The sequence below is a fragment of the Octodon degus genome, unplaced genomic scaffold, assembly GCF_000260255.1.
Source record: "Octodon degus isolate 3935 unplaced genomic scaffold, OctDeg1.0 scaffold00319, whole genome shotgun sequence".
NCBI lineage: Eukaryota > Metazoa > Chordata > Mammalia > Rodentia > Octodontidae > Octodon > Octodon degus.
The window spans coordinates 311,421-329,624 of NW_004524895.1; the positions used below are offsets into that span (position 1 = coordinate 311,421).

The following is an 18,204-nucleotide window of genomic DNA, read 5'->3' on the forward strand; positions in this document are numbered from 1 at the left end:
TTCTCTCTCTCTCTCTCTCTCTCTCTCTCTCTCTCTCTCTCTCTGTTTCTGTCTTTGTCTCTCTCCATATATACTGAGCTATAAAAAAGATAAGTTGACTCATATGTAGCATTTGTAGGCAAATTGATTTTTTTAGTCAAGGTCTTACTGTATAATGTAGTTCAGGCTGGTTTTGAGGTTATTATATTCCTCTGGCTGACCTCAAACTTGTGGCAGTCATTCTGCCTAAGCCTACCTGGCATTACACAAACATGGCACTGTGCTCCTCTATGGATGGATCTTTACACCATAATGCTAGTGAAGTAAATCAAGACAGGTTTTTTGCTTTTTGGGATAGGGTCTCACTATGTAGTTCAGACTGGTCATGAACTCACTCTGTAGCCCAAACTGGCCTTGAACTCATGGTGATCCTTCTGCCTTAGCTTCCCAAGTGCTGGCACTACAGGATCTATGCCACCATACTCAGCAGACATAGAATTTTAAATATTATATGGTTTTGCTAGTATGTGAAATGCAATATATAAATAATGTGAGGATCAAAATAAAAGAGTGCAGAGTACAGGATACAGGATATAGACTGTGGAAATGGGAAGGAGGCCTGGGTAAAGCAAGAGAGAAGAGGGGAAGAGGGATGGGGAATAAAAATGGAGATGCAGTATGTCTATGTACCAATGGTACAATGTCTGTGTACCATTTATATCACCTAAGCACAATGTAAATACTATGTATCACAAATATATGCTAATAAAATTATATTAAGATTTGCTAAAAATGTGAGGAGTGTCCTTGCATAAAATAAACAAAGCTGTAAAATGTCAAAAAGAACATAATTATTAATCACTTAAGAAAAAAAGAAAAGTTGTGTTTCTCCAAAACTTACTTATGGACATATCACAGAGAACTTATATAGTAAATTAGACTTCTGGTCATTCAATGTTAGCTTAAGAGCCAAATGGTCTGAATTTGCAAAACTCAAATGACTGAACAGGCTAAACACTTATAGAATATTGGGAGCTATTATTTCTAGAATATATTCGAGTATGAACAGGCTTAAGCTAACCTTTAGTTCAGTATAAAAGTTTATCTTCGTACGGCAAAAGCAGCTTTCTCTTATCTTTATGTCCATTCCCTTTCAGTTGCACTAATATTCGTAAATTGAAAAATAGGTAGCACTTTCACACTGCATTTTAAGGAATGTAACTATATGAACTAAAACAACCTTGGTCATTAACTCCTGAAAATTAGCCAGTTAATCATCCCTTACAGAGATGCAGCTTTGCTTCATTTTTATTCAATGAAACATTCACTAAGTTTTTACTCTTAACAGTTGTTCAGCATTGTGTGAACTGAGAGACAGAAGAAAGAAAAGATTAATGTTTTAGGACATCTTCCCTGGCCTTGTAAGCTTAACTTCCTCATTTTGGACAGTAGGAATCATATAGTATATTAAAAACAGACAAGTGCTTCCATCTGTCCACTTTTAGGCCTCTGTTTTTCTTTTTACTGGGTCCTAAACTCTACTAGAGCCTTCCATTCAGCCGACTGTCATCAAGCATCACAAAGATACTGACTAATAATGCCCCAAAACATTCAACAAAAATTTGCATTTTAACCAAGGGCTCTTGTTTTTAATTTAACTTAATTTTTTAAATACACGGTTTCACTCTGTAGTTTAGGCTGGTATCAATCAAACTCACTACATGGCCCAGGCTGGCCTTCAAAGTTTGCACTGATCCTTTTGCCTCCTAAGTGTTGGCATTATAGGTGTGAACCACCGTGCTCTACTCTCTGAGGATGTTTTAAGAAAAAAAGTGGGTCTTTTACAACAAAGTTAGAAAGGTTTTCAAGGATCTACTTATCTACCACAAGCTACACCACACAAGCTGCTTTTACCCTCAAGTTTATTTCCCTTTAAAAATCTTAGGTTGTTGGTCTCACTGCCACCTACCTCTGCCTGCAAGGTGGGTCTCAAAATTTTGGTTGGCGCACCGGGCACTTTTGGGCCTCATTTTCCTTCTTCCTAAATAGACATCTGACAGTACACTCTATGTTTCCGTATACAGGCCAAGCCCTTTATCAACTCTTTGCTTTGCTCGTCATCACTGCCCAGAATGTACCTTCTATGTGCTTGCTTTTTGGGGTAACTCTTACTTTGAGCCCTGGCATAAAAATCATCTTTGTGCCAGGCATGGTGGTTCACACCTGTAATTCTAGCACTCAAGAGGCTGAATCAGGAGGCTCCCTGAGTTGAAGGCCAGCATGAACTACATGGTAAGACCTCGACCCCCAAAAAATTTATCTTTGTGATTCTTCCACACTGTTTTAGTACTGGGAATTTAGACTAGGGCCTTTGCACTAAGCTCCATTCTTAGATACATGTTTTTTTTGAGACAGTCTCACTCCGTAGTTCAGGCTGGCCTTGAGCTCAGGGATCCTCCTGCCTTACTCTTCAGAGTGCTGAGATTATAGGGTTTCACCACAGTGCCCAGCTTCTTTTTATTTTTTTGAGACAAGATCTCCCAAAATTGGGGTGGGGGAGATAGCTCAGTGGAATAAGTGCTTGCCTGGCAAGTGCAAGGTCCTAAGTTTGATCCCTGGTACCACCAACGAAAAAAGAAAAAAAAATTCCCTAAATTGATAAATTGGCAAAACTAAACCGGACCTTGTGATTGTACTCAAGAGTTTAATGAAGAGCCTTGTACTAAGCTATATCCCAGACCCTTTTAATATTTAAAAAACAATTATTTTGAGAAGGGATCCTCTTAAATTTCCCAGACTGGGCTCTAATTTGTAATCCTCTTGCCTTAGTCTTCCAGAGTGCTGGGATTACAGGAATGTGTCACCAAGGCCAGTCTCTGGAATTTTTTTCGTTTTTAACTTTTAAAATTTTACATTTTTTGAGATAGGATCTCACTCTGTAGTTTGTGTTTCCTTGAAATCACTATGTAGCCCAAACTGGCCTCCAACTCAAGACAGTCTCCCTGCCTCAGCCTCCTGAGTGCTGGCTGGGATTACATGCCAGAACCACTTTGGGTCTTGTTTTGCCTCTTTCCACAGCACTTTGTACATGTGTTAGATGTTGCAGAAGTTAGTTTTCACACTATATTCCCTCACTAGCTTCTAAAGGCACAGACATGACAGTTTCTGGCATACAGTGTTTTAGTACATGCTTTTGAAAAGTTTGTATTTTTATTAGTACATGTCTGCAGTATATGATTACATTCCTGGAGAGCTGGTACATGTACATCATACGTCTTAATTTTTTTTCCATTTCCCCGTTCATCTCCGGGCCCCTTTCTTTTGCAAAAGTTGTTATTTTAATCGCTGACATGTTTGTTAAATGTTTAAGCAGTTAGAATAATCAACAGGTCGGCAACATTTAGCTTTCTTTCTCCCCCCCGCTGAGAATGCCCAAGGATTAAGTGACAATTCCCAGCAGGGAATTTACAAGGTTTATTGTTGCTAATTTAGCCAAATCCCTAGTGTTTTTTTTTTTTCCTTTTCAGTAATCAAATGCAAAACTTGAACTCTTGGAACACAATAGTAGAAAAGATCGACTTTTCCCAATAATTTTCCTAAAATGGGACAGTATATATAGTGAGATTCTGTAAAAGAAAGAAGTGGGTTTTAGCTTTCTTTGATTCACAAATTCCTGAGTTAAATGGCTGATGGGTGGGAGTTGTGGAAGAGTAGTCCTGGGACTCTGCTTGGGGCTGCTTGCTGGCCTCAAAGGACACCCTTGACTCTGGCTAGCCATTTTAAAAACTACTGGGTAGGAAGGTAAAAGGATTCCTAGCTGTTAATACTGAGGTCCCCAAATTCAGGCCCTATTTAGTATTCCGTCTGTAGTGTCCCCGACGTAAAGGAGAAACAGTTGTTCTAACGAATCAAAAAATTTTCTTACTACCTAAACTTTTTCCCCCCTCTTTTTCTACTTTAACTTTGTGACATTACCCTGTGGCAGCAGGGATTATGGCATGATGATGTTTTCCTCTATTTAGGGTTACTCCTACTACCTTGCACCCTCTTATTCTTTTATCTCTTCAAAGTTTACATTTTCCTGTTCCATTACCTTTTACTTTCTCCCCCTCCCTCTTGGTCTCTACTGTCTTTTGCCAGCTAGCCCATCCCGCTCCTCGTCTTCATCTCCTTTCCTTGGCTTCAAGCTTCTTCGCGCTCCTTCTCCCTGCACTCCCCCCCCCCCAGGCCGCCGGCCCGCCCGCCCGCCTTAAATCCAGAAAGCTCGAATCAGTAGCTCCGAAGAAGTCTCGAAGGCCCGCCCCCTTCCACTCCCCCCCGTCCTCCCCCACCCTCAACACCATTCAAATGCTGCGGACCGGGGGGCTTCTGGATCTGGGCACAATGAAAAGTGTCTGCCCAGTCACTTCCGGTAAGGACGCAGCGGCGCGGAACTCCCCGCGGGACCGTTAAGGAAGGGGTGGAAACTACCGCCAGGCCGGGGGAAGAGGGTGCTGCCAGGGAAGGGAAGAAGGAGCAAGACCGTGAGCTGACTAATGTGAGCGTTCGCGGCGCTTCGTCTGTCTCTTTTCCGCCGCCCCACCGTGAGCCAGTTCTCCCGCCCATCGGGCTGCTGCCGTCCTCTCCACCCTCCACTCCCGGAGACGCTGCCCCTCCCTCTGCACCGCGTGACCGGAAGTGGCGCCATCTTTAGCTTGTGCTATTGACAATAACAAGACCTGGTTCTCTCCCCCCTCCCCCTTCTCTTAACCACAGCACCACCCTCCTCTCTCCCCCCTCCCCCCTGTAGAGAGGGAGAAAAGGAGGAGGAGCTGGAGCCTGGCGAACTCCGAGTCGCTCCTGCAGAAAGGGGGGGAGAGAGATCCAAAAAGCAGGGGAGGGGGGAACGGCAGGGCCGTTTACCTGTCTGCCTCCTCATTCGCTCTCTCCCCTCGTTTTGCTTACTCCTGGTGTCAGCCTATTCGCTTTCCCAAACCCTCCCATTCCCCCCTGTGTGCTTCCCCTTCACTTTCCTTCTCGTCCTCTGTGTTTCTCCTTCTTTCTTCCCTTCCCCCTCTAGCATTGCCACTTTCTCTCTTACACGCACGCAGGCATATGAACATAGGGTTTTGATGCTCCTCTGCCTGTTGACCCCGCTATTTTCATGTTTCCAACAGGTTTTTCTTCCCCCAATCCCTCAGCTGCTGCTGCTGCTCAGGAGGTCAGATCTGCCACTGATGGTAATACCAGCACCACTCCGCCCACCTCTTCCAAGAAGAGAAAGTTAAACAGCAGCAGCAGCAGCAGCGGCAGTAACAGTAGTAACGAGAGAGAAGACTTTGATTCCACCTCTTCCTCTTCCACTCCTCCTTTACAACACAGAGATTCGGCTTCCCCTTCAACCTCGACCTTCTGCGCGGGGGTTCCCGTGGCTGCGTCCAGCCACGTACCAATACAGAAGAAGCTGCGTTTTGAAGACACCCTGGAGTTTGTAGGGTTTGATGCGAAGATGGCTGAGGAATCCTCTTCCTCCTCCTCCTCCTCCTCACCAACTGCTGCAACATCTCAGCAACAGCAACTTAAAAATAAGAGTATATTAATCTCTTCTGTGGCTTCGGTACACCATGCAAACGGCCTAGCCAAATCTTCTACCACCGCCTCTAGCTTTGCTAACAGCAAGCCTGGTTCAGCCAAGAAGTTAGTGATCAAGAACTTTAAAGGTAACCAAAGCTATAATCCATAATAAACTACTGAGGATTTGACACTTGAGCGGTCACGTGCTGTTTATGTTAATATATTAAACAGTATAGAGGTGGCCTAATGTTTTATGCATAATCTGAGGTGGAGGGGAGGTCCTTTTTTGGTGGAGGGTTCTTTTTCTGGGAGTGGTGAATATCCATCCTTGTGCTGAAGCATACACGAGTGTTTCTGTGCACTGTTTTTAAGTCTCTATATGTTTTACCTGTGTGCTATTCCTTACAACATTGACAGTCTACTGTTGATTGATCAGTCAGTCTATGACTGATCCTGGATTTTATAGGTGAGGAAATTTGTGCTTCAGAGAAGTTTATTTATTTTAGGTTCATAGTGAACCTTGACACTACTGAGGGGGTTTTTTTTTTTGTTTTAGGTTTTTTTTTTTTTTTTGCTTCACTAGGCCATGTCTCCAGTCTGTAGAAATGCAGGTAGCACTGGTGATCTTAAACTCAAATAAAATTTATAGTTTTATTAATGTTGAATGATACAGTTATGAAACTCTCGGAGAAAAATATTTAGGGTCCCTGTATTTCTTTTCAGAGCTAGAGTTTGGATGTGAAAAAATACTGTGTATACACAGAGATACCATGAGTCTAAAGATACAGTTGCTACGTTTTTCATTACCAAAATGAGTTTTAGAATATTGGTATACAGCTCTTAGGAAAATTTTCTTACGTTGTGTTTGAACTGTGTGAGTTATGAGTTATGTGTTAGAGTGACAATATTATGGATGCAAAAATAAAAATCAGCCTTTAAAAATGTATTTGAGCAAAATTGTCTGTTGAATAGGTTTCTGTTTTTAGGACTTTTTCACCCTTACCTGGCCAGTAATAGATTCTAAAATATTTATTACATGAAAAAGTAAATTAATGAGCAAAAGTAACACTATATTAGTCACTTGCTGCTAAATATTAGTTTGAAAAAATTATATTTTCTATAGTGCAATTTCCATGTGGAAATAACGACTTCATGTTTAGTTTTGCCTGGAGCTCAAGTTATACTGTGTGTGTCAGTTTTTAACTGTTTACATCACTTCCATCAGGTCCTTGCTCCCTTCAGGTTCTTGAGAAAAGTTGTGTTCTTTCAGAGTTTTCAAAAGTGAATATGAATTGTAACTGACTAATGTGTTCATTACTTCACTTATAGATACTGATTTAATAGCCAAAATAGCCTAATTAGATTTGCAAATTGATTTCAGATATTTTATTTTTCCTCTCCTTCCTAGAGTAAAAACATTCTTAAGGCATTTGGATGCTTTCATTTATAAAAATCCCTCTTGTTGATGGCCAGTGAAATTTATAGCCTAGATTAAAAGGCTTCTTTTCATTCTCAAAATAAAGGTTTTGGAGTCATTTGGATGTTTTAATTTTTAAAAATTTCATTCTGTGTAGAAATGTAGTTTAAAATCTGAGATAAGATGTTTCTCTCCATTTCTGTAAATGCTGCATATATTTGGGGGTTAGACCTGGATTAGAATCCTAGCTTTGCCATTGACTAGCGAGGTGACCTTGGACAAGCTTACTGAGTTTTAGCCTCAGTTTCCTCACTTGTAAAATACAAATCGTAATACCCTAGGGCATGGTTAAGATTATAAAGTTTATAAAATACCTTCACATAGTAAACTCAGAATTTTCAATCTCAAGTACAAGATTCATGTCAGTTTTGGTTTTATGTATCAGGATAAGAGAAGAATTGTTAACATCTGTCATGCTTGAATTAGTTTTGAAGCAATGCAGTCAATAGAGGATTTAAAACCTCACCTGTTTTAATAGATGCGTCAATATGACTTGAACAGTATTCTGACATTTTCCATTTTATTTATATTGAGGTTAAATATAGTAGTTATGTTAATACTTAAATGTAATTATGTCACGGTCATCCCCAAAATAGCATTGCTATACTGTTTTATGGATCTTTGTTCACTATGTCCTGCCTATTCTAATCCCATTTTTTCACATGTCATCTAGATAAGCCTAAATTACCAGAAAACTACACAGATAAAACATGGCAGAAACTGAAAGAAGCAGTGGAAGCTATTCAGAATAGTACTTCAATTAAGTACAATTTAGAAGAGCTCTATCAGGTATGTATTAGTGTGAATAACCAGATTTGATTTACTCTATATAAACAGAGGTGGGAAACATAGAGTTTTTACTTTCTGCAATGAGTCCTTAAGTATTCTCTGGCTCCCTTTTAATTGTACTTTCTTCATTGATCAGTATATTTTTTAATAATCAGACTATAGGTTTTATTGTGCTGCGTCCTTACTAGTAGCTTTTTGCTATTGTTTTCTTTGCTTTTGATGTTTGTTCTATCTGCTGGTCTACAGAAAGGCACATGTTAGTGTGAAAGTGAACAGTAAATTATAGCCAGCAACTTAGTATGAGGTTTGTTTAGATTTGTTTCTTTTGTTGAACAAATTAGTCTTTACTTGAAATTTTTAACTTAAATCTGTCAAGCAATTGACACTATTGATTTAGACTTCTTGTTACCACAAGAGTTTGACCTACCATGTTTCGACACAACCAGTTGAAGCAGTTATTTTCTGTTATTGCATTATCAGTTTGGTATTAAAAGTATTTCTGAGTATAGTAGCTTGATGACTATCTTGTAAAAAATTATGTTCAGTGGTTAGTATTTTTAGTTTTCATATTTAAGTTGAAGATACAATCTTGTGATGAATAGATTCTGGATTTGGAATTTAATTTTGACTGCTGTTATTTTTGTGATTTTTAGGCAAGATACAACCTTGTTTGTTTCCTCTACTCTAAAATAGGGGAAATACTTGCTGCTGTATCTATCTTTTAGGGTTGCTTATAAGATTCAAATAAAGGGCTGGGGAGACAGCTCAGCAGCATAAGCCCCTGACTGGCATGTGCAAGGTCCCGAGTTCTATCCCTGGTACTGCAAAAAAAAAAAAAAAAAGAATAAAATAAGATGTTAGGGAAAATACACCTTAATGAAGCGCTGTGATACATGAATGTAAGATGATGATAGGATTACTCAAACTTTTTCATAAAGCAGTACATTGTTTTTTCACCTGGAATGTATCAGTGGAGATCACCAGTTTCTGTTGCAGTGAAAATTAAATGAGGCAATGCCTGCAGAACACTTAGAGCAGTGCTCAACAGGTAGTAGTGCTCTATAATGGTCAACTGGTAGCAGTGGTCCTAATCTGTTATATAAGGATAAGTCCACTACATTGGTTTCTTTTCTATATTACATTTCTGGCTCCTGGGTTGCACAATAATGAAAGTAGGATTGTTGTCTAGAGTTGGACAGGCCTACAGAGATCATGTGGTGTAGTATCGTTTCTTCATGTAGTGTGTATGAGCACCTACAAAGTGGATTCACCTCTGTTGCTTCATTTAAATATTCCAGGATCTCTTTCTGAGTAGATTTGTGGTAATTATCAGTACTTTATTCATGAGGAGATGGAGTCTTAGCGAATCCACATAAGCTGCCCAGAGTTATATCAGCAGAACATAGGGAGGTAAACTCAAATGCTTAATTCCTAGGCTGTTTTTCCCTCCAATACCACCTTACTAATAAGCCAACACTTTGTATAATACTGTAGTATTTAAAGTGATTAAATGGTTTTAATTCAGGAAAAGAAATCTTGGGCCAGGGAGATGGCTCAGTGGAATAAGCACTTCCCTGGCAAGCGCAAGGGCCTGAGTTCAATCCCTGGTTCCGCAAAAAAAAAAAAAAAAAAAAAATCTTAATGTGTGTATGTATGTGGTATTTATTTAGAAGTGCTGTTACACAGCCCATTTAATTTCAGTAACATGTTGCTTTATATATATCATATTTATAACAGATGTCAAGTATATGAGCCTTCTTTGAATATTTTTTCTGAGAGTTTGGTTTGAAAATATTTTCCTTGAAGAATTGATTGTAGTAGATCTTTTTGCTTTAAGAGCTTATAGCTTATATTTTTTGTTTCTACTGTGATATACTTTAGAAGTTTTACTTGTGTTTATTCAGTTTCTTTAGCATAGTTAAAATTGTTAAAACTTTACATTGTTTGCATTTTTTCCTAGTACTGTACTGTTTTTGCCATAACACATTCAAAAGCATTTGTTTTTGTTTGTTTGATTTGTGTTTTTGAGGCAGGGTTTTGCTATGTAGTTCAGACAGGCCCTTGAAATCAATATGTAGCCCAGGCTGGCCTGGGACCCACAGCAGTCCGCATGCCTCAGCCTCCGGAGTGCTGGGATTATTATAGATCTGTGCCACCGTGGCCAGCTATAAATGCTGCTCTGGAGTGTTACGAAATTATTTTGAGATGTTGAAGTTCAAAAATGAAGATAAAGAGGTATAGTTATTTCATAATGTAGATACTTGTTTTTGATTAATTAAAATGTAATTAAAAACTGCTCTCCTAAAATTAAATGATAAGGAGAATGTGTAGTTATACAAAAGCTCTCTAAATAGTGTTCCACTCTTTTCCTGAGGTAAATACTTGGTGGCATATCTTCATTCATAATTGTTCTGCATGAAAATCCATTTTGATTTTTGAAGCTTAAATATGGAAGTCTCTGGGGTGGGTTGTATGTACTGCCTGTTAAATTTTAGTTTTTAGAAAAGAACTTGCTGTTCAGAGAGCATTTATAATATTGTTTTTTTAATTTAATTTAAAGTTTTTTGAGACAGGATTTTGCAATGTAGTGCAGGCTGGTCTTGAACTCTTACATAGCTCAAGCTGGCTTCAAACTCACAGTGATCTCCCTGGTTCAACCTCAGCCTCTTGAGTGCTGGGAGTACAGGCATGCACCACGACACCTGGCCTTGTCTTTTTTTTAATGTATTTAGTACAGGATTTACAGGGTCTCACTACACAGATCAGACTCATAGTGATTCTCCTGTTTTCAACCTCCCAAGCATTGGGATTACAGGTGTGCACCACCATGCCCAGACTTAGTTGCCCTCTCAGCGTGCCCCCAGGGTGGGGCCCACACAGCAAGTTGGGAATCTAACCCCAGCCCCTATGCTCTGCATAAGCAGGTGCTTTAATCTGCTGAGCTATCTGGCCAGCCTGGCCTTGTCTTTTTAATTTTAAATGAGAATTATATCAGAGTTTGAAAATTATGAATTCCTTCTTTGTTGAGACAGGCTTTCACTATGTAATCCAGGCTGACCTTGAACTCACAGAAATCTTCCTTAGCCTCCTAAGTGCTGGAATTCCAGGCATGTAGTACCATGCTTGGCTACATTTAAAAGTATTGTTTCTTACAACCTTGAAATCTTGGAGGAGTGAGGCAGTGATTAATATTTGTCTTTAGTTCCTTTGATTGTTTGCTTTTTTTTCAGGCAACATCTCTCTACATTTCCCAGGCTGGTCTTGAATTCCTGGGCTCAAATAATCCTCCTGTCTCAGCTTTCCAAGTACCTGGACTACCAGGTTGCTTATTACTGACTGACTACAAATAGACCAGTGGTTAAATACACTAATTTGAGTTAATTAATGTGCCTTAGATTACAAATTTGCTATTAATCATAAAACTTTGGGCAAGTTTAGAAGTATGTCTAAGTCTTGGTTTCTTCATTTGTAAAATGGGGACTCTTAATACTACCAGTATGACCAGGTTGTTTAGTTATAAGTAAAATATTTCTTAAAAGTACTTTGTGGAAAAAAGTATTTTTTATACTCCCTTCTACATATAGATTATCTTCAATGATAATAAGTATTCGAGTCTTAATAAAAAATAAATTTATTTTTAAATTGTTTTATTTTAGAGCTCTACAACCAGATTAGGGTTTTTTTTTTTTTTGTCTTTTTTGTGTAGGGTCTCACTATGTAGCTCAAACTCATAGTGATCCCCCTGCTCTCAGCCTCCCCAGCGCTGGGATTACAGGGGCACGCCACCACGCCCAGACTGAGTCATAGTCTCAGCTCGCCCAAGGGCAGGGCCAGGGCTGGTGCAGCATGTAGTACCAGGGATGGAACCCCAGCCACTGCGCTTGGCCTAAGCAGATGCTTATTTTGCTGAGCTATCTTCCCGGCCCTTACAATCACATACTTACGTTATTTTATTTTATTTATTTGGCAGAAACGGGGATAGAGCTCAGGCCCTTGCGCTTGCCAGGGAAGCGCTTATTCCACTGAGCCATCTCCCTGGCCCCCACAACCACATAATTTAAAATCATAAATCCATACTAAGCCAGAACAGCTGACTGATAAATAATTATATTCCAAATATACCTCGTAGAAACCATTAGTGAAACTGAAAAAAATAATAGGAACTCTCTAGGAACAGTATTCCAGTGCACTTCTTAGGCATATGTCTTGTTTTTATATTAAGTATCTTACAGTTGGAATTTTTGTTTTGAGGTACATTTTTTGCTAAGTTGTATTTTAAATGAGAAGACTATTTACCTCATGTTCTTGGCTTTCTTTGTGTGTATGTGGCTTTTTGAGACAGGATCCTACTGTGAAGTTTGGACTGGCCTTGAGCTCATTTGTAGCCCAAACTGGTCTCAAAATGATCCTCCTGCTTCAGTCTCCCAAGTGTTGGGACTACAGGCATGTGCCATCACACTCAGCCCATTGGGGTTTGTATGATTAGCTGCATCGTGTTTTAAAGTTGGCTGCTTATTTTGGAGCTGCTAGAAGTTTATATGGCGATTATAACATGCATTCTTAGTATAAATGTCTAGCTATTAGTTTTAAAAATGGTCTAGTCCAGAACTTTTTGGGCTCTTAGTGATAACAAACAGCCTGCAGTGGTCTGCCTGCCATAGGTTCACTCAAACTGGCTAGACCATATTTCGATTCTGATGAAAATAATTTTATCCATCGTTAATAATGAGAACTGTGGTTGGCTTTAAGCTTTTCTTTTAATGATTCATTTATATAGTAGATGATCACAAGATAGGAAGGAAATTGTCCATCTCAGTGTAAGTTATTATCCATTGTAAAGTCTGTTACTTAAGCAGCCAATAGGGGTAAGAGAGCAAGTTAAATTCTTAATAGTGTTGATCACTAGCTGTTGGATTTTTTATAAGTCTGACTGCTGTCAACTTATTGATGTTTTAAACTTAGTCTGTTGATGTATTTCTTTTCTACTGAATCAGTATGATCATTGCTATTTTCAAAACATGTGCAATTAGAAATTCTTAGTCCTTGATGCTTGGAGTTATGTTTATTAGATATAAAGAAAAGTAACTTAAGTTTCATTATGTGATTGGTGTATTTTTTGCAAAAAGATACAACTTACAGTTTACTACTACTAGTAGTTTTTTTAAAAAATTCTGTTTTCCTTTTTTTTTTGAGTTGGAAATTTAAGGTCCAACGCATTAAGTGGAGAATTAGAGTTCAGCACTGTGGTAGGCATGTAGCATTTGTCTGTTAGATAAACCTTTGCAGTTCATTTGCTTTACATTTTTATTTTCTTCAAGGTACATGTGTTTTTAAACTTTTTTTTTTGGCAGAATCAGGGATTGAACTCAGGTCCTTGTGCTTGCCAGGGAAGCACTTATTCCACTGAGCCGTCTCCCCAGCCTTAAACTTTTTTTTTAATGTCAGTGAAATTTGGTGGAGAAGGGCTGGAATTTGGAATACATGCTGAAACCTTGTAGATAATGTTTTACATCTGGCTACTTTCAGAGGATTTAAGACCTCATATGTACCACTGATGTTTGGGAACTTAAGTAAAAGTTTTATTTAAAGGACTTGTAAAACTATTTAGAATCTGTCAAATACAAATAGGTACTTGAGAGAGAGACATAAGGTTATTTTAGCAGTAAGTATATTAGACCAAACTCCAGGTATTTCCAGAGTGTTATGGAGTGAAATTATGAAATAATTAATGTGTTTCTAAAAACTAAATTTCAAAGATCAACAGTAAAATAGAACTTAATATCAAACTCTTAGTGATTTAAGACACTCATTCCTGTTTGTATCTAAGCACCTAACAAGATACAGACTGTTTAGTAAGCACCAATTCCTTATTGACCAACTGCTTACTATGTTTAAAGCTCCAGACATATTGATGATAACAGAAATATTTGTTTCTAAGGTGCCTATGTTCTAGTAAGTTGTGAAATTATTAGTTTCTAGCTAGCATATATGTATATATTAATATAGTGGTGGTGGGAATTGAGTTCTGGTCCTTGACATATTAGGCCTGTGCTCTTATCACTAAATTACACATTCAACCCTTTAGTCAGCATTTTAAAACATAAATGTAATGGAAGATCTCAGAGTTCATCCATCACATATAGTAATGACATGTCATTTTGCAAAGATTTTGTTTCAGTACGTTTATGTGTAATGGATTATAGCTTTTTTATTGTGTCATGGGGTCATAAAACTTTAGAAAGTTTTGGAAGAACAGAAAACTCTGCTTGGCATACATGATTACTCCAAACAGCCTTCTTCGAAATTAAGGAAAGCTAAATTCTTAGATCACAGTTGTAGAAAATTAGTCAGACATGAGACTAAAATGGTAAGAACAGCCCTGGATGCCCAGGTAAGAAGTGTGGTGGTGAAGATAGAGTAATTTATTTGGGGAAGCAAGTATTTTAAGTTTTTTTAATACTTAATATATATATCTGGTTGAAAGCCCAAGAAGTACTATATAGTATTGTCTGAGATATTTTGTCATTACTGAGACAAAATGCCTGAAACCCACAAGTTACAGAGCAAAGGTTTGTTTTAGCTCACAGTTTGTAGAGGTTTGGCTTTGAGGTGGCATGGCAGGCAGGAGGCAGCAAGCCTTCCTTTCCCTTTCTGTTCCATCCAGGCTACAAGCTTATTGGTTAGTGCAACCCAGAGTGGGCCTTCCCTCTTCAACTGATCCATCACCCACACCCGGAACTATGCTAAACCAATTAGTGGATTAAGCCAGTATCACATACCCATCATCCAGTGAACATAAGAGGCTTTGTGGGTGTGGGACCTGGGTAGAAACTATAACAAGCATGTAGTAAAAAATCTCACTTATACCCCATTTTTCAACCTCCAAGCTAGTCCCTCCTTAAGGAGCATTAGGTTTTTTTTTTTGTTTGTTTGTTTTTGCAGAACCAGGGATTGAACTCAGGCCCTTGAGCTTGCCAGGCAAGCACTTATTCTACTGAGCCATCTCCCCGGCCCCAAGGAGAATTAGTTTTTTTATTCTTTCTCCTGAGCTATTTGGCTGGCCCTGATATATTAAACATTTTTTCAAATATTTACTTGCCATGTGTATTTCTACCTCTGAGAAGTGTATATTAATCCCAGATGTCGGGGCTGGTGAGATGGCTCAGTGGTCTAAAGCACCTACTTAGAACAAGCTAAACTCAAGCAAAGCACAGGGACCACGGTTCAATCCCCCAGCACCACATGCCAGCCCGCCCGCCCCCTGGTGGGCTGAGCTGGCCACACACTAAATAAATAAATTAATAAAGTAGTTTTAAAAAAATAAAAAAATAAAACTTAAAAAAAAAAATCATATGTAATCCCAGATGTCCATTTTGGATTAGGTCTTTGAATTTGGGGGGTCTGTTTTTTTTTAATTCTTTGTATGATAGAAAGCCTTTGTCAGAAGGACAGTTGGCTATAATTTTTTCCCATTTTGTGGGTTTTCTTTTTACTCTGTTGGAGATTTGTTTTGAAATGCAGAAACTTTTTTAAAACGTGAGATCCCAGTTGTTGATTCTTTGAAGTATTTCCTGTGTAGTTGTGGTATTTGTTCATGAACTCTACCTACCTGTCTGTCTTTAAGATTTCTACCTACATTTTCCACCAGAAGATTTAATGTTTCTGTTTTAATGTTTAAATCTTTGAGGGCTAGCCAAATAGTTCAGCAGATTAAAGCCCCTGCAAGCAGGGGCCAAGGGTTAGATCCCTGGGTCTGACTTGCTGGCCCTGCCCCTGGGGCACGCTGAGATAGCAGTTGAGACTGGGCGTGGTGGCGCACGCCTGTAATCCCAGCTCTTGGAAGGCTGTAAATAGGCAGATCACTAAGAGTCTGATCTAGTAGTGAGACCCTGAACCCCCCCCAGGCCCTTCCCTGAAATACAACCAATAAGTAAATAAATAAATCTCTCTTTGATTCATCACCTTCTACTTCTTAAACCACCTTCCATTTAAACATGGATGAAGGCCTAGGTGAAGTCTTACTCTTCTTACTAGCTATTTGTCCATTTTCCTCTAGGCCTTTGTGGCTGCCTCTTTACTCCTACTAAGAAAAGTTTCCTTGGGGCCGAGGAGATGGCTCAGTGGAATAAGTGCTTCCCTGGCAAGCACAAGGGCCTGAGTTCAATCTCCGGTTCTGCCAAAAAAAAGAAAAGTTTTCTTGACTCATAGTCCTCTGAAGGACAAGGTAAGGGCCTCATCTCTGCTCGTTTCCACTTGAGCACCTAGTATACTGTTAATCACAGGTTTTCTGGCCAGTGTTCTCATTTTACTATATGAACAACACTTATAGGCATACTTGATTTTGTTTTGCTTGGTTTTGTTTTTTGGGGGGACAGAATCTTATTGTATACTTCAGGCTGTCCTTGAAGTCATTATGTAGACCAGGCTGACCTTGAGCTTATGGTGTTCCTCCAACCTCAGCCTGGTAGGATTTTTGGAGTGTGCCAGCACACCTGGCAATACATTAGTTTTTGAACATTTAATATGCTTTATTTATTTATTTTTTTAAATTTTATTTATTTCTTTATTTGTGTGTGTGTGTGTGTGTGTGTGTGTGTGTGTGGCCAGCTCAGCCCACCAGGGGGCGGGCTGGCTGGCATGTGGTGCTGGGGGATTGAACCATGGTCCCTGTGCTTTGCTAAGCTTGTTCTAAGTAGGTGCTTTAGACCACTGAGCCATCTCACCAGCCCTTAATATGCTTTATAAAGGTAAAAAGTACTAAAGAACTTATGCATACATGACCTTGTGATCACTTTCTGACATTGAAAGTCAAAAAGTCAGGATATGCACATCAAAAGATAGTTTTAACTTACTAATAAATCAGTGTGGTATGACTAATGCAAGTCCTGTGAGATTCATCAGCAGCTGAGGCAACTAAGAACTTACTGGAAGAAGTGGGACCTAGTGTATCTCTATTGTATGTGAGAAAATAAATAGATGTATCATGAACTGTTTTATGGGAGAAAGGAGAACACAGTCAATGGAAATGGGATAAACAAGATTAGAGAAGTTCTTGAAGTAGGAAAAGCAGAGAAGACTAAGTCGTGTGGCAGAATCTAGGCAGGAAAATTAAAAATGCTGAGAAAATGGGTCAGACATTCAAAAGGAACACTGAAATACAATGAGAAGAATACTCAAGGAGGATACAGGACAATCTAAAGAGAACCAGTATGAACAGAGGCGCATAGGATAAATACTAACATACCTATAGCTCTTTGTGGCCTAACCCCAAGTTGCATGGAATGCAGCCAGAGGAGACTCAGCTTTCCTATTCCTCCAGAGCTGCTAAATCTATTTGGTTTGCTGTTTCCTGGTGAGACTTCCCTCTGGTATAAGAGAAGTGGGTTCATTTATGCTTTCATTTCGTCTGCTAATTTAGTTATTGGACCTGTGCACTGAAAATGTGACATCCATCTATATACATATTTATAAAATTCCACTCCAACCAACAAAACTTGGATGCTCTCTCTGGAGGCCATTTGAATGGGATTTGTTTCTTTTGTTACAGTGAGGAAGGAATCTTGGTATTATACTTCAGTTATTCCCAGTTGAAATTGTAGATTATGTCAGAGTTCACCAGAAATTTGGTGTTTGTTTTAAATTTGAAAGACTTTGACACGTGTAAGAAACTCACTGAAATCTAAAACTTGTTTCTTTTAGGACTTGAGTATAATTGAAGGTCTATTTGACTATCACATCATTGTAAAAATGCAGACTTTTGTAATGTTTATTCAGATTTGCAAATTTTAAAACTTCTATAAAACTTAAAGGTTAAAAAAAACAAAAAACTGAAAGGTTGGAAAAATTTTCTTGATACTTAATTATACCATATTCATTTTAATACTGCTAGCAGTAATTTCCACTTTTTCCTATTTGGGAAAACCCAAAGAAGTGGTTTTTAATTCATTTGTAGTAGGAGTGCTTGATTTATTTGATAAACAATTGGTGAAATTGTTTTTAATCTTGAAGTAGAGTTCTGCTTGTGAAAATAATTAACATTTTAAAGAATAACACAGCTTTTATATGTAGCCATTGCTGCAGATTGGTTATCCTTACAAAGTGAAACTTGGCTTGATTCCCTCTCTCCTCAACCTATACAGCAATAGTAAATATATTGACTTTCTTTTTTTAATCTTTCATTTGTTTGGTACAGGGTCTCGATACACAGCTTGGACTCATAGTGATCCTCCTGTCTCAGCCTCCCCAGTGCTGGGATTATAGGCATGCACCACCACACCTGATTTTGGGGACCAGACAAAGCCAGCACTGCATGTTGTACTGGGTATTGATTGTGCTTGCCGGGCTGGTGCTCAGGTGCTTAAGACTCCCTAGCCACATTCATTGGTCATGAAGAAGTTTAATATATA

The 18,204-nt window shown here is 38.8% G+C and overlaps 1 protein-coding gene across 4 annotated transcripts in view; it reads left to right on the top strand.

The window, feature by feature from the left end:
• Window positions 1–18,204, top strand: part of Cul4b (cullin 4B) — a 58,842-nt gene that overhangs the window by 15,886 nt on the left and 24,752 nt on the right. For 3 of the 4 annotated variants that reach the window (XM_023707922.1, XM_004647659.2, XM_023707923.1), the window contains exons 1-3: window positions 4,310–4,390; window positions 5,136–5,678; window positions 7,683–7,798. In XM_023707922.1, the coding sequence (XP_023563690.1) occupies window positions 4,327–4,390; window positions 5,136–5,678; window positions 7,683–7,798 (723 nt within the window). In that variant the 5' untranslated portion in view covers window positions 4,310–4,326. Of the gene's footprint in view, window positions 1–4,309; window positions 4,391–5,135; window positions 5,679–7,682; window positions 7,799–18,204 lie in introns of those variants that run through there. The other variant, XM_023707924.1, reaches the window with a different exon arrangement.